This window comes from Euphorbia lathyris, chromosome 2 (genome assembly GCF_963576675.1).
Source record: "Euphorbia lathyris chromosome 2, ddEupLath1.1, whole genome shotgun sequence".
Taxonomy (NCBI): domain Eukaryota; kingdom Viridiplantae; phylum Streptophyta; class Magnoliopsida; order Malpighiales; family Euphorbiaceae; genus Euphorbia; species Euphorbia lathyris.
The window spans coordinates 46,753,310-46,771,236 of NC_088911.1; the positions used below are offsets into that span (position 1 = coordinate 46,753,310).

The 17,927-nt window shown below is 33.8% G+C and overlaps 1 protein-coding gene across 4 annotated transcripts; it reads left to right on the forward strand.

The window, feature by feature from the left end:
- Nucleotides 1-4,677: 4,677 nt before the first annotated feature.
- LOC136218050 (uncharacterized) lies at nucleotides 4,678-17,011 on the forward strand. 4 transcript variants are annotated; one of them, XM_066004784.1, is made up of 15 exons: nucleotides 4,678-5,065; nucleotides 5,140-5,380; nucleotides 5,526-5,618; nucleotides 5,736-5,826; nucleotides 6,184-6,250; nucleotides 6,532-6,574; nucleotides 7,346-7,517; nucleotides 7,648-7,746; nucleotides 11,081-11,149; nucleotides 13,316-13,454; nucleotides 14,799-15,000; nucleotides 15,424-15,539; nucleotides 15,623-15,662; nucleotides 16,193-16,394; nucleotides 16,482-17,011. In XM_066004784.1, exons 1-14 carry the CDS (start codon nucleotides 4,931-4,933, stop codon nucleotides 16,354-16,356), a joined length of 1,671 nt encoding a protein of 556 aa, XP_065860856.1. In that variant the 5' UTR covers nucleotides 4,678-4,930; the 3' UTR covers nucleotides 16,357-16,394; nucleotides 16,482-17,011. The 4 variants fall into 4 exon arrangements, with proteins under 4 accessions (XP_065860856.1, XP_065860853.1, XP_065860854.1 ...); XM_066004781.1 differs by having other exon boundaries at nucleotides 16,539-17,011; XM_066004782.1 differs by having other exon boundaries at nucleotides 16,546-17,011.
- Nucleotides 17,012-17,927: the final 916 nt, after the last annotated feature.

Here is a 17,927-nt window from a genome sequence, read left to right on the forward strand (position 1 = left end):
TATTGTAGATATCTGTAGATATGTGCTGTCGATATCTGTAGATATTTGTCGATATCGACAAATATTGTAGATATCTACAAATATCTACAAATATATATAGTGTCGATATCTGTCAGATATCGATAGAAATCGACAGATATCGACACTGTCGGGGAAAAATGTCTGAAACTGATATTCCAACCAAAATGTATTTTCAGACAACAATGTCACTATTTTTGGGGGTTCGCAGGATCAGTAAAAACATGAAAAATGAAGAGAAACAATATACATTGGGTTGTAGAGAAACAACCTGCTAGATCTTAACGATGAGTGAACTAAGCTTTAAATCTTTTCAATGAAACTAAAAACCAATGAAAAACTTATATGATTGTAGAAATTTTGTATGAACTGTGGGTTGGATTGATTGTTGTAGTATTCGTAGTCGTTCTGTAGATTGTTCTGTTCTTTAGAGAGAGAGAGCGCGAGAAAGAGAGAGAGTGGGAAAGACAAAGACACACAGTTATGTTAAGGAAGAAGACGACGGTAAACTTAGAAGTTACTTGTTGAAATTTGTTAGTTTTGGTTAGTTTTTTAAAAGGAGCTAGAAATGTAAACTACCCCCTTGAAAAGTGTTAGTTTTGTAATTCTCCCCCTAATTGAAAGACAAATAAATAGATGTTTCAGTCCTCAATTCAATCTCTCTCTACTTCTAATTTTGTTGATCTCCTCAAAATCCCAAAATACCCAAAATCTTGTTGCTTCAAATCCCTAATTCTCTCTTCCACTCTCTCCTCAAACGCGTTGCTTCAAATCCCTGCTACTTCCTGCTGCTCTTCTCTTTCCTATCGGTGTCCGTCCGTTATCCCCTCTCCCTCTGTTCCGTCTCTGCCTCCTTGAATTGATCTCTCGTGAAATCGTAAACCTTCTTCTGTAAATTGTGATGTATTTCCCCATTCTTTTAATAATTTTCTTTGGTGCAATTTTTTGGATTTCTTTTCTCTCTGATTTTCAGGAGAGGGAAAGGAGAAAACAATATTTGCTAGGAGATGTCTGTCTCACATGCTTTTTATTGTTTTTCTGAAGAGAACTGATTGGTTTTAATTATATTGGTTTTTCTGGTTAATGTTCATTTGTATTTTTTTTTGTGTTTTCTATTTTTTATGTTTATTTCTGCGAAGAAATAAAGGAAGAAACTCCTTTCAAAATATGGATGATGTGTTTGTGGATCAAGGAAGATCATGAAGAAATACTCATAAAATTACAAACTTGCGTCATTATCAAACTGATATATTTTATACTTATCATTGATATGCAACTTTTAGAGCTCAATGAGCGCTTCACGGAGAACAACTCATAATTACTTTTATATGTCGCGTGCTTAAATCCTATTGATGCTTTTGCAACATTTGATAAGCAAAAGCTGACTAGACTTGCCCACTTGTATCAATTTGATTTTTCTATAGTGCATATTGCTATACTTGAAGATCAATTAGACATTTATATTTTTGATATGAGATCTGATAGAGGGTTTTCTAAGCTTAAAGGAATTACAAATATTGTTAAGAGTTTAGTTGAAACAATGAATAGTGTTTTATATCCTTTTGTTCATTTGCTTGTGAAGTTAGCTTTAATTCAACTGCTTCAGTGGAAATGGTATTTTCAGCTATGAACTTGGTGAAAACTCCACTACGAAATCATTTGGAAGATGATTTTTTAAATGCTTGTTTAGTTACATATATTGAGAGAGAAGTATTTGATAGTATTGATGATGAAAAAATTATCCAAGGTTTTCAACATATAAAGAAACGTAGAGGACAATTATGAAAGATGTTACTTTATATATTTTGATATATTATAATTGAAATTATTTATGTTGTTATTGATTTTTTTACATCGCATATTATTGAGGAATTTTTTGCAAGTGCACGGTTTCATTGTAGTAATAAAAGATATTGATCTCACGAGGAACAAAGTTATTACTCAGTATTACTTGTATCTGTTTCTTTTGTTTACAGTAAATCTGAATTTTGTTGGTTTAAGTTATCTAATTCTAAAAATCTAAACTAATCTATATCTAAACTAATCTAAAGTAAACTAGAAACAACTTTTGTGAATAAATAAAATGGATGGAAATGAAATGGAATGACTGTACTTAAAATATGTTTTTATAAATATTTATTCTGATATTACAGGCTAAGTTAATTATAGTTTCCAACTTACTTTCTCGACATAAATCAGAGTCCTTTATAAGTTCATACGAAGCATTAAGTCCTAGTTCTCACTTAGAGAATTAATTTTATTGTCATATGCAATGACAAGTATATAAGTTAACATACAACAACCATTCAATAAACCCGATCTCTCCAGTGAATACCGAATGATAAATTCCTTATAATCTTAGTTAGGATCAATTTCTCAATCTGTTTCCTAACTTAATGATATCAATATATGAAAAGATTGAAAACATTCGTATAAGGAAACTCTGTAATGGAATTTACTGTAGTAAATGAAGAACACTTGAGTATTGATTTGATTGAAAAATTATAATTCATAAACATTAACATAACATTAAACATAAATGTAGAGATTCAAGAAAGAAAGAATGGAGTTAAAGGGAAAGATGATTTCTCTATCCTTTACATGTAGTCTTCTTCTTCTTCCTTGATATCTCTTTTCCAAAATTCATTTGTAACTGATGAGTTGCTCTCTAATTCTGTAACGATTATCAAATGTTTTCTCTGTGTCATTCTGTATTTTGGCTTCTTTAAATAAGGAATATGTTTGTTGCAACATCTGTGAAAAATATAAAAATTGCGCGCTCGTGCAATTTGGAATTTCATATTTCTTCATAATCTTGGTTATTTTGCACTTTTAGTTGTAAGTTCATCCTAAATCTTCCTAATTACCTGTAAAGTAAAATAAAACACGTAATGAAGATATGATACTTGAATTTATTAATGAATATTTGGTTTATTTAAAAAAACGCGATACTTAAGATATGAACTTTTTAGGTTCATATCATATATATAGTTTGCCCTCACTATCTAAAAATCTTGGATCCGTCCATGTGTGTGACTCATTGAAAAGATAAAAGTATTCAACCACTAGATACGATTTTGTAAGGAGAGTGTTTTAATGTGGATAATGTTTTTAATAGTGTAATTTGGTGATGTGGCAAATGTTGGATACACAAACCATTGAAGATGAAAGTTAATGTTGTAGAGAAAATTCCCAAAATGATGATTTGAAAAAATCGAAAATGTAGTTCGATGATAAATGTGATACCAAACAAATTTATTTCTTGAAAGTTTGTGTTTTGAGATCATTAACAATCAAACTGATAGTATTAATCTAAAAGTCTTTAGTTTTGCTAACGACAAGAATCCCATTCATTTTTTTGAAACAAAAAAAACCCCACAGACATCTATTTACAAATCGGATAATCACATAAATTATATTTGAAATTTGCCTTAATTTCTTTGAGAGATCCTTTAAAATTTCAAATCCAGGATATATGTCACGCCTATCATTCTAAATAAGATCACAATCATCCCGTAATTTTATTCACACATCCCTTGTCATTGCGTTATAAGAATATAAACAATATCACAAATTTATTTTCTAATCTTTTTATATACACAATATCTTATTTATTCATAGCAAAATTAAATGATATTAATGCATTAATCATATATATCATATCTTGAATTAATTTCAAAAGTTTACACATATTTTGTTTTTGACCATTTTCTAGAAATCTACTAATTTGTACAAGCATATTTCTTCTAAAAATTATCTATTTTTATGGATTGAATATAAATTAGAAGTATGCCGTTTAGGGCCTAGGACAAAAAAGAGGTGCAATTTTTTTTTCTCCATATATCATATTTGTTTTTCATCATAAATATTTATTCCAAACTTAAACTTTATCAACTAATATAATATTTTAGGTAAACCATATTTCCATCAACTTTACATTTGATTTTGAGAATCCATTTATTTAAACTATAAAAAATTGTTATTGATGCACGTTAATATTTCTATTGTCTCTTTGAACAATTATGCCAATATGATATAATAAAGGGCGTTGTTATATTCAGCCCCAAATTCCCACACCCAACTCCGTAAAAGGATGAAAATGATCTTTCATAGTTTTGGGTGAGAAAAAGCTATTTTTTTTGCCTTTCCGTCACGTGGGCGTATGGCTATCACGCCCGCGTGTCGGGAAGAGAAAAAACTTAATTATTATCTTTTTTAAATTGAATTTTGCCCACACGGGCGTGAGGGCGTAAGGCTATCACGTCCCACCACAGGAAACGACGTATGAGTATCACGTCGTCTCCTGTGGTGGGGAGTGAGGCTATCACGTCTCTTCTTATGGTGCGGCGTGATATTCATACGCTGCATCAGAGGTGGAGGCGTGATAGCCTCACGCCTCACCTCATGAATCCGCATCCTACAAAAATCCAAATTGGAATAAACAAAACATCAAAAAATCAACAAAATCCGGACTTTAGTCCGGATTTTGATCCAAAAGAGTTTAGAGAGTTTGAGACGATCAGAGAATTTCCAAATTTGATAAAAGAGTATTTTGGTTGAGGCTTGATATAGTAATGCGCTGTAACAAAACAGGTAAAAGTATTCTCAAAAAAATAGAAAAAATAAAAAAATAAGAGAGTTGTATCCTGGTCCATGTGAAATTATGAAAAAGTGATTGCGATTCCTTTCAAATTTCTGTACTTTAAACCAAAAACGCTTCTCTGCCACTCTATCGCCTTTACCTGATGGCGGCAAGAGACGGTTAACGCGCCACAGTCTTAATCCTCAATTCATGTTCATCGTCACGCTTGGCGTACTCTTCCTTCTCCCTCTTGTCGTAGTAGCCTCTGTATCTGGTTATTCCGGCGGTTCCTCATAGTGTAGCCAAGTGGCTGACAAAAGCCTCAATAAAATGGGAGTGATAAAAGATGGAGAAGTGTCGGGAATTATACCTAGCAATGAAGTGTTCACGGTGTACTATCCTGGCTATCCTTCTTCAATGTCTCGCGCCATACAAACTCTTGGAGGCACTGAAGCAATCCTTAAGGTTTTCCTCTTGTGAATCTCTTTGCCGATTGGTATGCAGTTTACTTACTTTTATAACTCGTTGGAAATTAACAGGTTCGTAGCTCGCAATCCAATAAGTTGGAGCTCCATTTCCGCCCGGAGGATCCCTATTCACATCCTGCATTTGGGGAACTTCGTGCCTGTAACAATTTGCTACTGAAAATAACTAAAAGGAAACCAAGTTCTTCTCTTGGTTCATCCAGTTCGGCCAATGAACCGGAAACTGAATTACAAGTTAAACCTGAGCTTTCTGCTGACATTGTTGGTCGGATTCCAGACTTCTATCAATTTGAGGGTTAGAATTGGCCCCTCTTTTCCCCCATTTTTTTTTCTCTCTGTGGTTGATGTGTCTATCTTGGTGACCAATGGAATAAGTAACTAACTTTGAACCTTTGCTTGTCTTTTCTGGTTTTTTTCGCTGGCTTTGAAATTTGTTAAAGGAATGGTGGACTACCAGCATGTTGTTGCTGTTCATGCTGATACCGCCCTAAAGAAAAAGAGGTCTTGGACAGAAATGAAGCAGCCGCACTTTGGTATATTATATTTTTTATGCTTTTATTCTATTATTTACAAATGAAATTCACCAAGTAAAAACAGAATGGGTTGCGCTAGTGGTAATTGTTTCACTGCTTGTTTGTTTTGTTTTATAGAAAAGGGCGGGCTAATGGATTTGGATCAGGAGGATGTGGTGAGTCTTGTGCCTCCACTCTTTTCGCTGAAGGATATTCCGGTGAATTTAGCGTAAGATGTTCTATTAAGCATTTTATTAGTTTATTATTCATAGCACGGTTCCAATTTTTTTTTTTTAAAAGTGTATTCTTAGTGGATAGTTTCAATTTGACATTTTCTTGTTTTCGTATAATGAATATGTGCTAAAACTGCTGTTAAATAAGTACGAAATTCCTAACTCTGTTAAGATTGTCAAAGAAAATTTGACTGCAAATAACTTAGAAAGACATCTGAACAAACCTCATACACTGCCAAGTAAAGGTAGAAGAAAAAATTGTCCAGGAGCTTTCGGATGCTGGAGTGTTTAATTACTATGAGTTTGACTTTTTCATTCTTTGTACTCATTGTTCATGTGGTTGTGCTTCTAAGGTTGAAACTACCAGCTATTTCAAGTTCAAGAAGGAAACAAGAAGAAGCTGTACACTGCCATTTTGAGGTATTGATAAATAAAACAAAATTATTACTAAATTTAGCATATTTTGGAAGCTACTGCTAAGCTGACTTTGCATAAGAATTGAAATTATAGCTATTGGGGATTTTTTTTTTTATTAAATTCATCATGTAATTGAAAATTCCTTAAGTGAAGTTATATTATTATGATTTTAGAGACTGGTAGGTATCACTAAACTGAGAAGTTATCATGATACTATAGCATGTTTCCATCTCATTCTAATAGACCCTTCCAAACTAACAACTTTCTTGTTTTGTCTTTTGCAGATGAATCTAGAGCCATCCCTTGCTCTTCCTTTTAACATTAAAGATATCCTGATTGTTTCATATATGCTTTTAGATTTTCTAGTTTCTCTGTTTGAAATGTTTTTAGTTTCATAATTAAGCTCATCCTCTTCATCATAAATGATCCGCTTGCTTGCCCTGAAATGACATGGCGCAATAGGGGAATTCCAATTCATTGGGCCTTTCGATACAATCAAATAGAAAACCCCAAGGGTGCCATATTCTAGGAACCCTTATTTGGTTTTAGAGATCTTGTATAGTGTTCCATTATTATTACTGCCTGTTGCTTCATTCTTTTTGTGTCCTTGGTGTAAAGTTGGTTATACCATTATTCGGCAGGCTGCATATTATTTGCTTAAATGCGACATGAATATTCTTGTGATCCATAAGAATCAGTTTCATGATTGCTTAAAGACAGAGAGTTTATCATAGACATTGAACTGGTGGCATATGTTTTTAATGCAAACTCTAACCAGGCTTATTGAAAAAGAGAAGTTGTGGATTTTTTTTTTCTTTTTGGAATGGAGTGAATCCAATAAATATATAGTTTAAAAAGGAATGAGTGGATGCAAAAGTGCATATCAAGATCCCTTGGTAATCATGGGCATTCAGATTCTATATGTGTCAACCAAAACTTAACATGTACATATTCTATGAGAGTTCTGGCTTTTATTAATAGAACAATTGTGAGCATAAAGAACTTTGGATAAAAGACCATTTAAAATACTGCAGAAAGTGAAAGATGCTTGAAACAGCCTATAAGGTTTTGTTCCTTTTCAATCCTTAGCGCCCATACAGATACCAAAAGAAATAAATTGGAAAGCAGTCATAGCAGTGGACTCAGACCTGTATGTATGGCAGATGGCTGTAGCTGAGCTTTTTGAAGAGCGGCCCATATGGCCTAAAGATGCACTGACTGAACGATTACTTGTTAAAAATCTGAAATTTACCATCCAGACACTTAGAAGGTGTTCTTTCTGTCAATTACTATTTTCCATTTAATTTTTGTTGGGTTTGCACAATCCCCTGTATTTTAATAAGCTTAATCTATAATGGCATTATACTTGTGTAATCCCTTTTTTCTGTCCAACCTTGCAGACTTCTAGTTGCAGTTGCTTACTATTTTATAGCTGGACCATTTCTCAGATTCTGGATCAGAAAAGGTTACGATCCACGCAAAGATTCTGATTCTCGCATGTGAGAGCTTTACTTCAATATTTCTTAAATATCTAAATATCTCACATTTTGTATTTGTTTTTACTTAACTCATCTCAACTACCCAGCAGACATACCAAATACTCCATTTATTTCTATTAGAAATTGATGTCAAATATCTAGAGAGGAAGATTAACAGAAATTTCTGGTGTCCTTTTTTGTTATCATTAGTTGTCCATTAAGATGACAGGTGGGAGATGTGGTTGTAGCTTAAGTAGTTGATTGCCATAGTTTAAGGTGCTGGTTGTTATTGATCATAAGAAACATATATGTCTCAGCTCCACTTCAATGGTGGATTTAGATTCCTAAGATAAAAATTGACGGAACAGGACTAAAAAAATCGAGATAACAATTTAACAGGTTTCTATTCATCAAAGTAAATTAGAGAAACAGAGGATAAGAACAAAAAATGAAATACTCTCAGGGAACTCTTCCTTTCCCAAGCAAAGTGTCCAAACTTCCAAAATTTCCAAATCCTGCCTTCTTCACCTCCTCCTAGCTATATAAAAACACCTGCTGCATAAGTTAATCATTATAATCCTCTAGGAATAACTAACTCCATTTGTTATTTGTCACAACATGTCGCTCCCTTTCTCCTAGCATACACTTTTCATAAATTTGGGCCTTAAGTTGATGCAACAGCCGTCCTTTTCCATCTAATTCCAGATTAGGATCGTGAGTTTTATCACTGCCCCCTCATCAAAATGAATCTGGTTGTTGAGACTAGCATGAGGAAACTTGCTGCTTCTTTTAGCTGCTGGTCTACCATTAAATTATCCATTGAGAAACCTCATTACCATGCTTTTGATTTGTTCTATTCTAGTAGCTAACCTCACTCAAAATGAAATATGAAAGCTCCATCTGTAACCCTGTTGGCGGTGTGGTAACAAATTTATTACAACTCCCTTTTTCAAGAAAGAAGCATGGAAAACCGAAGGAACTTTAAAATACTCCGTTGAGTCCATATGCCATGGGTCCTTACCTTTGACTTGAAATGAGCCATAGTAATAAGCAGCTAGCATACGATTAATCCTTCAAGTTACTGGTTGTTGTTCTCTGAGGCCTCTATCTAAGGAAACCCCAATCTCCAACTTCATAAGACACATTCCTGCTTTGCCAGAGGGAAGATTTTATAGACTCAAACTTCTGGAGTCTTCCAATATTTGCCCTGTTTTTCATGTTTCTCTTGTATTAAAAGCTATTGGTGCAATCAGTTTGTTGAACCTGCTTTGCCAGAGGGAAGATTTTATCCTATCTAAGGCGGTTTTAGCTACTCGGATAGTTCAGGAACATGGTGAGAAGATTTTGGTTAATCAAGTAGCAAAACAAAGGACTCAGTGAAGCTATATGGGAGGAGGATGAATTTTCTATTGGCAGTCAATTTCCTCATGTCAGTCTTAAGGACAAGGCAGACTTTAGTGGTAGGGGCAGTGATAGAGAATTAGATTGGAGCCACTTTGGACCAACTGTCTCATGTCCTGGAACTGTGGATTTTTGCTAGTAGAAACGGTGGGTATATGGTGACAATTCGGAGCTGGGCTTAGTTGGACTTCATGTCAGTCTTGAGGATGAGCCCGACTCTGATGACAGGGCCAGTGATAGATAATTAGAATGGAAGGAGCAACTTGTGGATCAACTATCTCATGGCCCAAAAGTGTGGAAGGATTTTGCAGGGAGAACATGTGGGATATGCGGTGACAATTCTGAGTTGGGTTTAGGTATCCCTAGAGGTTTATGATACGTTATAAATAGGAGAGTTGTTATTAGTAGTTGAGGAGAGCATGTTATAGGTATTAACGGTACTCCTTAGGCAAAGGCAGGTCCTCAAGTCTTTCTCTCTTTATTTTCTTTTTCTGTTATTCCTGGAGATCTGATAATAAGCCTTTTCCTTGGACTTACTGAAGTTATTCAATAAAATTGATATGTTATTTCCATTAGTATGAACTTGTTTCTATCACAAGCAAACTACTGAAACTTCCAAAATTGCCAAGTCCTACCTTCCTCACCTCCTCCCCAGCTTTTCAAAACCACCTCCAGCATGATTAACGTGTCACAGTCCTCTAGGAATAAGTATCTGCATCTGTTGTCACCATGTGCCACTTCCTTCCTAGCATTCACTTTTCATACTTTTGGGCCATGAAACGTTGTCCAAAAGCTTATCCTTCCATTCTAACATTCCAAAGCTCGTCCTTCCTATCTATCAGGCTTAGGATCAGGATCTCTATCAAAGATTTTTGCTCTTTGGCTTCTTGAAATTCTAATGCATTCCATTCATCATTATTCATTTCTGATAAATTATTCACAGTTAATAGAACGTAATAAGTACAGTTATTGAAAGTAGTAAAATAATTGGCATAACAATTTCTTTTTTTCTTAGTCATATAACCCATTATACAGTTAAGCACTTGTTCTTTTTTCATCTAACTTCTTGAAACTGGGACAGATTTTGTAAATTTATTTGATGAAATCCAAAAGAAAGAAAATGTGAAAAAGATTATGCTGGTTGCTGAGAGTTTTGAATTTGAAGATATCTAATTTCGGTACCCCAGTTATGTTGGTTCCTGAAAAGCTTCTTTCCTCTTATATTTGTCACACAGACTAAGTAGACAATTTCTCTACCATTTTGAAATTTTATGTTTACTAGAACTTTGAGAATTCTTTGACTCTGGTATTGAAGACTATGGTGATTAGGGATCAGCAACGTGATTCTTTAGATGGAATTGGAATCAGCATGGTGATTAATCAGCTGTTTATGTCACAAGACAGATGCTTTTTCATTTTCATTATTTAAACAAAGTAAAACCAGGGGATTCAAAATTATGGTGGAAGAAATATTGTGCTAACATGCGACTGCGATTAATAGTAACTCTGGATAAGAAGCATCTTTGCAAGGATATGATATATTTTCCTAGCTTCGTCTCATTGTTTCTGTTTGCATTATCTAAAGATTGTGATTTACAAATCTGAGCAGTTAACTAATTTTTGGTCTATCTCAGCCTCAACCTGGCCTTGTAGCTTTCATGTTTATTGTTGTTGGCGTGCCATTGGCTTTACATGGTGTTTGCTAGTATTTTCTCTTAGAAAATTTCTTTCCTCCGTTGTTGGCATTTTAATATTTGTATGAACAATGGATTATAGAAAAGTAATTTTCACAAAAGTGAATGCTGAATGGGACCTGAATGTACATTGCTGCAAGCAACTAGTTAATTTCATGATTACAGATTGTGTACTGATATTTGTTTATTCATTAATTTTAGTTGAATTTCGGATCTAGATTGATGTAAGTTGTGCTTATTTATGCTCTTTCCTTTGGCAGATATCAGAGACTTGACTTTCGAGTACCACCTCAATTAAGAAGTTTTTCTGATGATAGTGCTGCTGATAGGTTTGTAGTTGCAAATTTAAAATTTCCATCTTTGAGAGCATAGTTATTAAAGGCGCGCCTATGGCGCATGGCGCACCAGGCGCAGGCCTTAGCGCCATGGCAGCCCCATGGCGAGGCGCAATCGCCATGGCGCGCGCCTGGTGCGCCATTTTGCGCCAAAGGCAGTTGCCAAAGGCGCACCAAGGCGCGCCTTGGCAATTAGAGGCAGTTATGGGCAGTTTTTTGGTAGTTACTTTATATATCTAGAATGGAACACATGTTATATTAACAAAAAGTATTAAAAAGGAGGGAGATTATAGGTTTTAAACTAAGTAGAAGACGAAGAGACTCTTTGAAGAGGAAGAGACAGAGTCATTTGAAGAATAAGAGACAGAGTCATTAAAAGAGGAAGAAGTTTAGTAGAAAGAAAACACATCAAACGGATTCAAACAACAGAAACAGAGAAGCCAAAGGGAATTCAACTTCAACAGTTTGATGATCAATAGTTTGATGATCAATAGTTTGATGATGCCTTAGATGAGGAGTGTGATAGTGATGATGAGGAGTGATGGATTTGGAGAGTTTTGATTAGGAGTAGAACTTAGGAATTAGTATTCAACTTTAAAGTTTTCTAATATGGGGTTTATTTTGCATTTTAAAATTTATTTATGCTTAAGATATTTTCATGATTTAGTTTTATGTTAGTTTTATACTTTTATAATTTTTATTTTTTTAAGTGCGCCTTGTCTCGCTATGGCGCGCGCCATCGCCATGCGCCATGGCTCCAGGACCCTTTGCGCCTTAGTGCGCCATGCGCCTTTAATAACTATGTTTGAGAGCACGTTGTCCGAGTCTTACATGTGTTATTGCCAGGCAATTAAATCTATAGGCCAGCAACCTCTAACCTGGCTCCGAAACCCAATAGCAAATTGCTCTGAAATCAAAATCACTTGAAATGCTAGGATGATACCTCTTTACTAATTCATTTCTAATTAAAATTTCTAAAAATTGAAAAAGTTAATTTTTTTTTTGAAATAATGAAAAAGTTACTTATGTATCCAAAATAGTGAAGAAAAAAACAAAAGAAAGATGTCCTCAGTAATCAGAGAAACAACTTAGACAAGACAACTCAAATGTCCTGAATATAAGTTTCAAAATTGAACCAACTGTCACTTCTTAGATGTGATGCTTAAAGAACTAGGAAGAGGTGCGGCAAATGACATTTAAAAAAATATGTGAGACACGGGTATGGTGGGGACACCCTATATACACACACATATATATAATAACATTCACAAGTCATTATAAATCATAAATAACATTCACAAGTCATTATAAACCATAAATAACATCCATAATAAGTCATTATTTCATAAAAAAGAAACCTTTAATACTTCAAACTATTTAAACTACCAAAAAAGGGCGGTTGCTATATTCTTTTCTTTAGATTTGATTTTTTTATTAGGTTTCTTTATAATATATTAACCCCTCTTTTTTGTAAAATTATAAAAAAAAACCCTATATTCTACTTAATTAACTCAGTCCCAAAGTGTCCCCATTTTGAAAAAGGGAAAAAAAAGAGGGGACACTTATTTTGGAGTGTCTGGTGTGTGTCCCCGAATTGTCCGAAACTCATTCGTCAACCTCCTAGAAGTGTCAGTTCTTCCTAGTAAAGAATTGTTTAACACTTCCTTAGCGTGAAAGTTAGGCTCTTCAATATAGCATTTCACACCAACATATTTGGAATTCTAGCAAGTAACGAATTCAGAAGAATTTAGTCTTCACTGCTCCAAATTCTTCCATGGAAGTTCCCAGCATGAATCTCAATCTAAATATCAGTCTGTCGTCTAACATGCTAGCAGTCCTGTATCAAGGAAAAAATTACCTGACTCTGTCTAATGCAAGAATATTTACCCATTATGATTTCATATTCTTGTGGGTGCAAGGTTATTTAGTCAACAATGTCATATGAGGCCATTGTCACTCCCATATTTTGGTCTTGGGGGAAAATCAAGATAATCTTCCACACTCGGAGATAAAAATAGAAAATTCACAGGAAGCAGATGGTGGTTGCATTAACTTTGTAAATCAACCAGCACACTTCTGTGTATAACTTTTTGAATTTTTTTCTGCCAGGTTTTCAACTTAGCTCAAATACTGATATCTTCATGCATCTAAATTCTGCAGCTTGAGGCATAAATGGGAGGATTTATGCAAATTTCAAGTTTTTCCTTACAAATTCCAGACATTATTGCAGCTGTGTGAACTTGATGATGATTACATACAACAAGAGATCAAAAAGCCTCCAAAACGGACAACTTGTACTGTGAGTTTTTTGTTGCCTTTACAGATCTGTTTAACTGTTTATGTGTGTTAGAACTCAAACATAGACAATAAGCGAGAAATACTGTTATGTTGATAGTTCTTACTAGTAGCAACTTACAATACGGAATGAACAAAGAATAAAATAGATAGAGCTAACCCTCTAATCCCACGGGAGAAATCTCCCTCGCTACTAAGTAGAGCCACTGCCTCCAACAATAACAGAACAATCCCCTCCTCTCTATTCTATAACCTTCCTTAAATACTAAAGACCCAAACCCTAAATAATAATGACTCATACCCTAAATACCCCTGTCCTCTACAACTCACCTTTCCAGAACATTCTTACTAATAGACTAGGCTATTCTCTATCAGTGTGCTTGGTGAGCATGTTGATAGGCAAGCCCCTCCACGCATACATGCACATCTTGACTCTGTATGTAGAATAACAAAGTTGTCCTCTTCTTGTGTAGGATAGCTAAATAAATCTTCCAGTATTAATCCCGTTATGAAATGCATATAATACTTTATAGTTGTGAATATTTTTTCTTAATTTATCATGTCATCCTCATGCTAGGTATGCCTTCTATTAATTGGAAAATCCATTGAACTTATTGGGTGTTGGAGTTTTGGATCAAAAGGAAAAAAAAATAGCAGGCAATAAAATTGTAGAATCTGCTTTGTATTTGCAACAAAAAAACTAAAACAGAGATTTTCTAGGAACTCACTAACTTATTTCAGATTTTATTTGTCACTAACCCACTAACCAAAACAGAATATATTTGCTAAACAAACTAAAATTGAACTTAGTCAAGCTTGTAATTCAAGAGATGAAAGAATCAAATTACATACTTCAACATTACCCTTTGGTTTCTATTTATATACATCTAATTACACACACCAATGCTACTGATAAGGAGACAGGGTAGGGGAACCCATGCTCCTTATGGAAGCCCATGCTGGGCACTCTATAATAGAACACACTGGAAATCTGTAACAACAGTCTATCCTGTAAAAAGCTAAACATTTTACTTTGAATCAAATCTTAACATTGGGAAAAAAACATTGAGTCGTTCATCTTTTATTCTTTAGTATGCATCGGCTTTTCTAAAATTATTTAGTATGCATCAGCTTTTCTAAGATTATTGCTTAGGTATCACGGAAAATGTTTACTGATTTGGCGTTTCACATGAATGCACACATCTGAAAACTTGTATATCCTTTTTGCATCAGTCTCATGTTTCCCACGTTCCCTTTTGCTCTTCTCTCTCAGTCTACTAATAGGATTTTGTTATTCATGTTTATAGCTTGAAAACTACAGCTTGTATTAATGTCACTTATTCAACAGTATGGAACAGGATGGTTCTTACAGCAAGTGCATGATAGCTTTAGGTTTCGTGTAATGATGAGATTTTTATCAGTATACCCGAAACTTGGTGCAGCAAAATTACTGAAAGCTGCTTCTGAAGATTTTGAAAAGTCAAAGAGGGCATGCATGTATAAAGGTTGTTTAAAACCTGCTGAGGAGGAACACCAGAAAATCGATAAAGGTTATCAGTAGGACTTTCTGATTTTCCAGCTAACTCATTATATTTAATTTACATTTCTACCTCTTATCTGTGTATTTACCTTTTTGTTGTGCCATTTTATGTTGTGTGGATGTCTTAAAAGTACACTTTTATTTATAGCATATATTAATTTCCATGTATATTCTTCCTCGTTTTGGAGGAGACAGAAGAGTATAGCTTTATAAGTTGGGAAATCTGGTTAATGTAAGACGGCTATTAAGTTGAACGGGGCCTTCAGTTAGATTCTTTTTTGCTTGTTGCTTTCTCGTTAAGTTGGGAAATCTGGTTAATGGAAGACGGCTATTAAGTTGAATGGGGCCTTCAGTTAGATTCTTTTTTGCTTGTTGCTTTCTCGTTTAAAGTAGAATTGTGAAACCAAAATCAATAATAATAAAATTGATGCAGAAGTTATAGTGGATGAAGCAAATGAGAATGGAAATGATATTGATGAAGGTGAGGCAGATGACATTGAGGCTGATGATCCTGAAGATGAATTGGATGCATATGAAGCACTGGATCTGGTACTTCTGATGTTTGTGATATTGTTTTCATTTTTTATTTTTTCACCGTAGCTTATGTTTGAGAGAATTCGACTCAATTGTAGGCTGGTGAGGATGATGAAACTTCTCTGCAATCTCATTCATGTATCCTTCTATACCAATCCTTGGTTTGTTTCAAGATTGCAATGTGCAAAAAAGACTATACATGTCTGAAGGCAGTTTGATCTGATATATATATATATATATATATATATAAATATATATATTTTTTTCCAATTTCTTTTTTTACACAGCATACAACACACTGCAGCAGAAGTATGATGAAGAAACTGATGCAATAATATTAGTGTTAGTACTTGAATCCAGATAACTATGATACTAATTCATTTGGCCATACAACCACTGCTATATGGGTATTCTCTATCTATTTAGCCATGTGAATAAATCTTAATATAAGTTGGCCGTGGAAAGTCTAAAGAACATAAGCAGTTCGATGAAGATATTTCAAGTTGATGCATAATCCTAGTAGTATTTATCAAAACAAAATATAGCTACACCATCCTTGCTTTGTAGTGGATGATAGTTTTTATCTGATTTGCATTTCATTGTTCTGTTCCCTTCAAATCTGTCCTTGTCTCGTCGCTTCTTTGTATTTCCTATATAGCCTGATGTAGACATGGAGAACAACTCAAGAAGCTATTTGCAAGACCTCTTTGATAGCTTTCCATCACCAGATGCTGGTGACGGTAAAAAACAAGATGTCGACAGTAGTGATGGAGAATATCACATTTATGAGCAAGATGACGATGAAGATTACCCTGATGACGATGATGATTGATGCACTCAATTTTTGAAGCTGCATGAATACTTGTGCAGGTTAGATATCTTCGTTCTCCTCTTTCGTTTTTTATGTTTTGTAACTTTCAAATCTTCAATGGCATTGCCTTTTAATAAAATCTGCAGACTTCAATTTATTTCCCATGTGTCAAATCTGTAAATTTTGGGTTGAAGTTTTAGCAGCTGCCAGCATATGCAGGTGCAGAGATTTATCCCCAGACAGCCAACCATTACTGACTTCCGTCATTTTAAGGCTTTACCAAACGAATTTTATTTGGAAATTGGAGCGAGCTGAACAATCACGGCATGGCATCATCTAATGTGTAAGCAGAACATGCACATTTTCCCTCAAGTGTGTGTTGTGCAATCTTGTGATGGCAATTTTTCAGACTGTAGATTAAGGGTAATGATGCTTAAGTTATCGAAGCAAGGGTTTTATAGTTCAAATTTGTGAGTTTATCAGGTATAATTTGTATAGCTTTTCTGTAGCTGTCCCCAAATTCATCCACTTAAAAGAATATCAGTTGTGCAGAATTGAAGTCTAATTTTAATGTTTAGTTGCAGTAACTTAATTTATGGTAGTTCATGTACAGAGCTAGGCTTGATAATGAAGTAATGTAATGCATTCAATGATCAAACAAGGACCAATTTGTTTCCATGTCTTTGTAAAGTCGTCAAATGTTTATCTAGTTTATGTTGATTACTGGAAAACAACTACTTTGTGTAATTTGCCAAATGATCAGTCAAAATGTGCTAATCGGATTGCACAACTCTGAATAAAGAATGGTTTCGAGGATTTAAAGTTTCCCATCACAATTTTTTTATTCAGTTGAAAGTTAAAAAACAGTTGTATGCAAATTCTACTGCATTCCATCCAACTTGATACTTACTAATATTGAGTCAGTTTCGTATTGAATTGGATAAAATATGATTCTACAAGTAAATATCACCACGAAAGTTATTTTATATCGACTTGTTGGGTTGAAATGATGTTTTTACCTCTATCCACATTTTTTAGAGTAATAATTATAAGGTTCTTATGTTTTTATGTAATATACAAGTTAGTCCTCATGTTTTTAGAAATGATTATATAATCGTATCTGTTTTTATTTTTGTCAACTCTTTAGTCCGTCAAATTAGACTAAATAAAATTCAAAATACCAAAATTACCATTTACTATATGTTTTAATAATAAAATATATATTTTTTCTATTTTATATTTTTTTTGTTCATAATAATAATAGTATCTCCAATATAAGTTAATTTTTTTTATAATTATAAATTTTAATTTAGTAGTGTAGAACTTATTCATTAAAAAATGAATGATAAATATTGTAAAAATGATTAAAATTGGAGTAGAACAATATAAAATTATAAAAGTGATATTTTTTTTAAGAGAATAAGAAATATAAATTTTTTATATAATTAATATACACAAGTATAAGATTTTCTGTGTGTATAATACTATATAAATTTCATTAAAACTATTTTGATTAAATTTAAAAATTAGAAAATAAGTTATTTTATTTGTATAATTAGGGGTAATTTTATACTTTCATGTATAAAAATAAA

Coding starts and splice junctions, on each gene's coding strand:
- LOC136218050 (XM_066004784.1), top strand. CDS start 4,931: ATGGGAGTGATAAAAGATGGAGAAGTGTCGGGAATTATACCTAGCAAT. Junction 5,381..5,525: donor AGACTTCTATCAATTTGAGG/GTTAGAATTGGC, acceptor AATTTGTTAAAG/GAATGGTGGACTACCAGCAT. Junction 15,663..16,192: donor TTCTCTGCAATCTCATTCAT/GTATCCTTCTAT, acceptor AGCCTGATGTAG/ACATGGAGAACAACTCAAGA.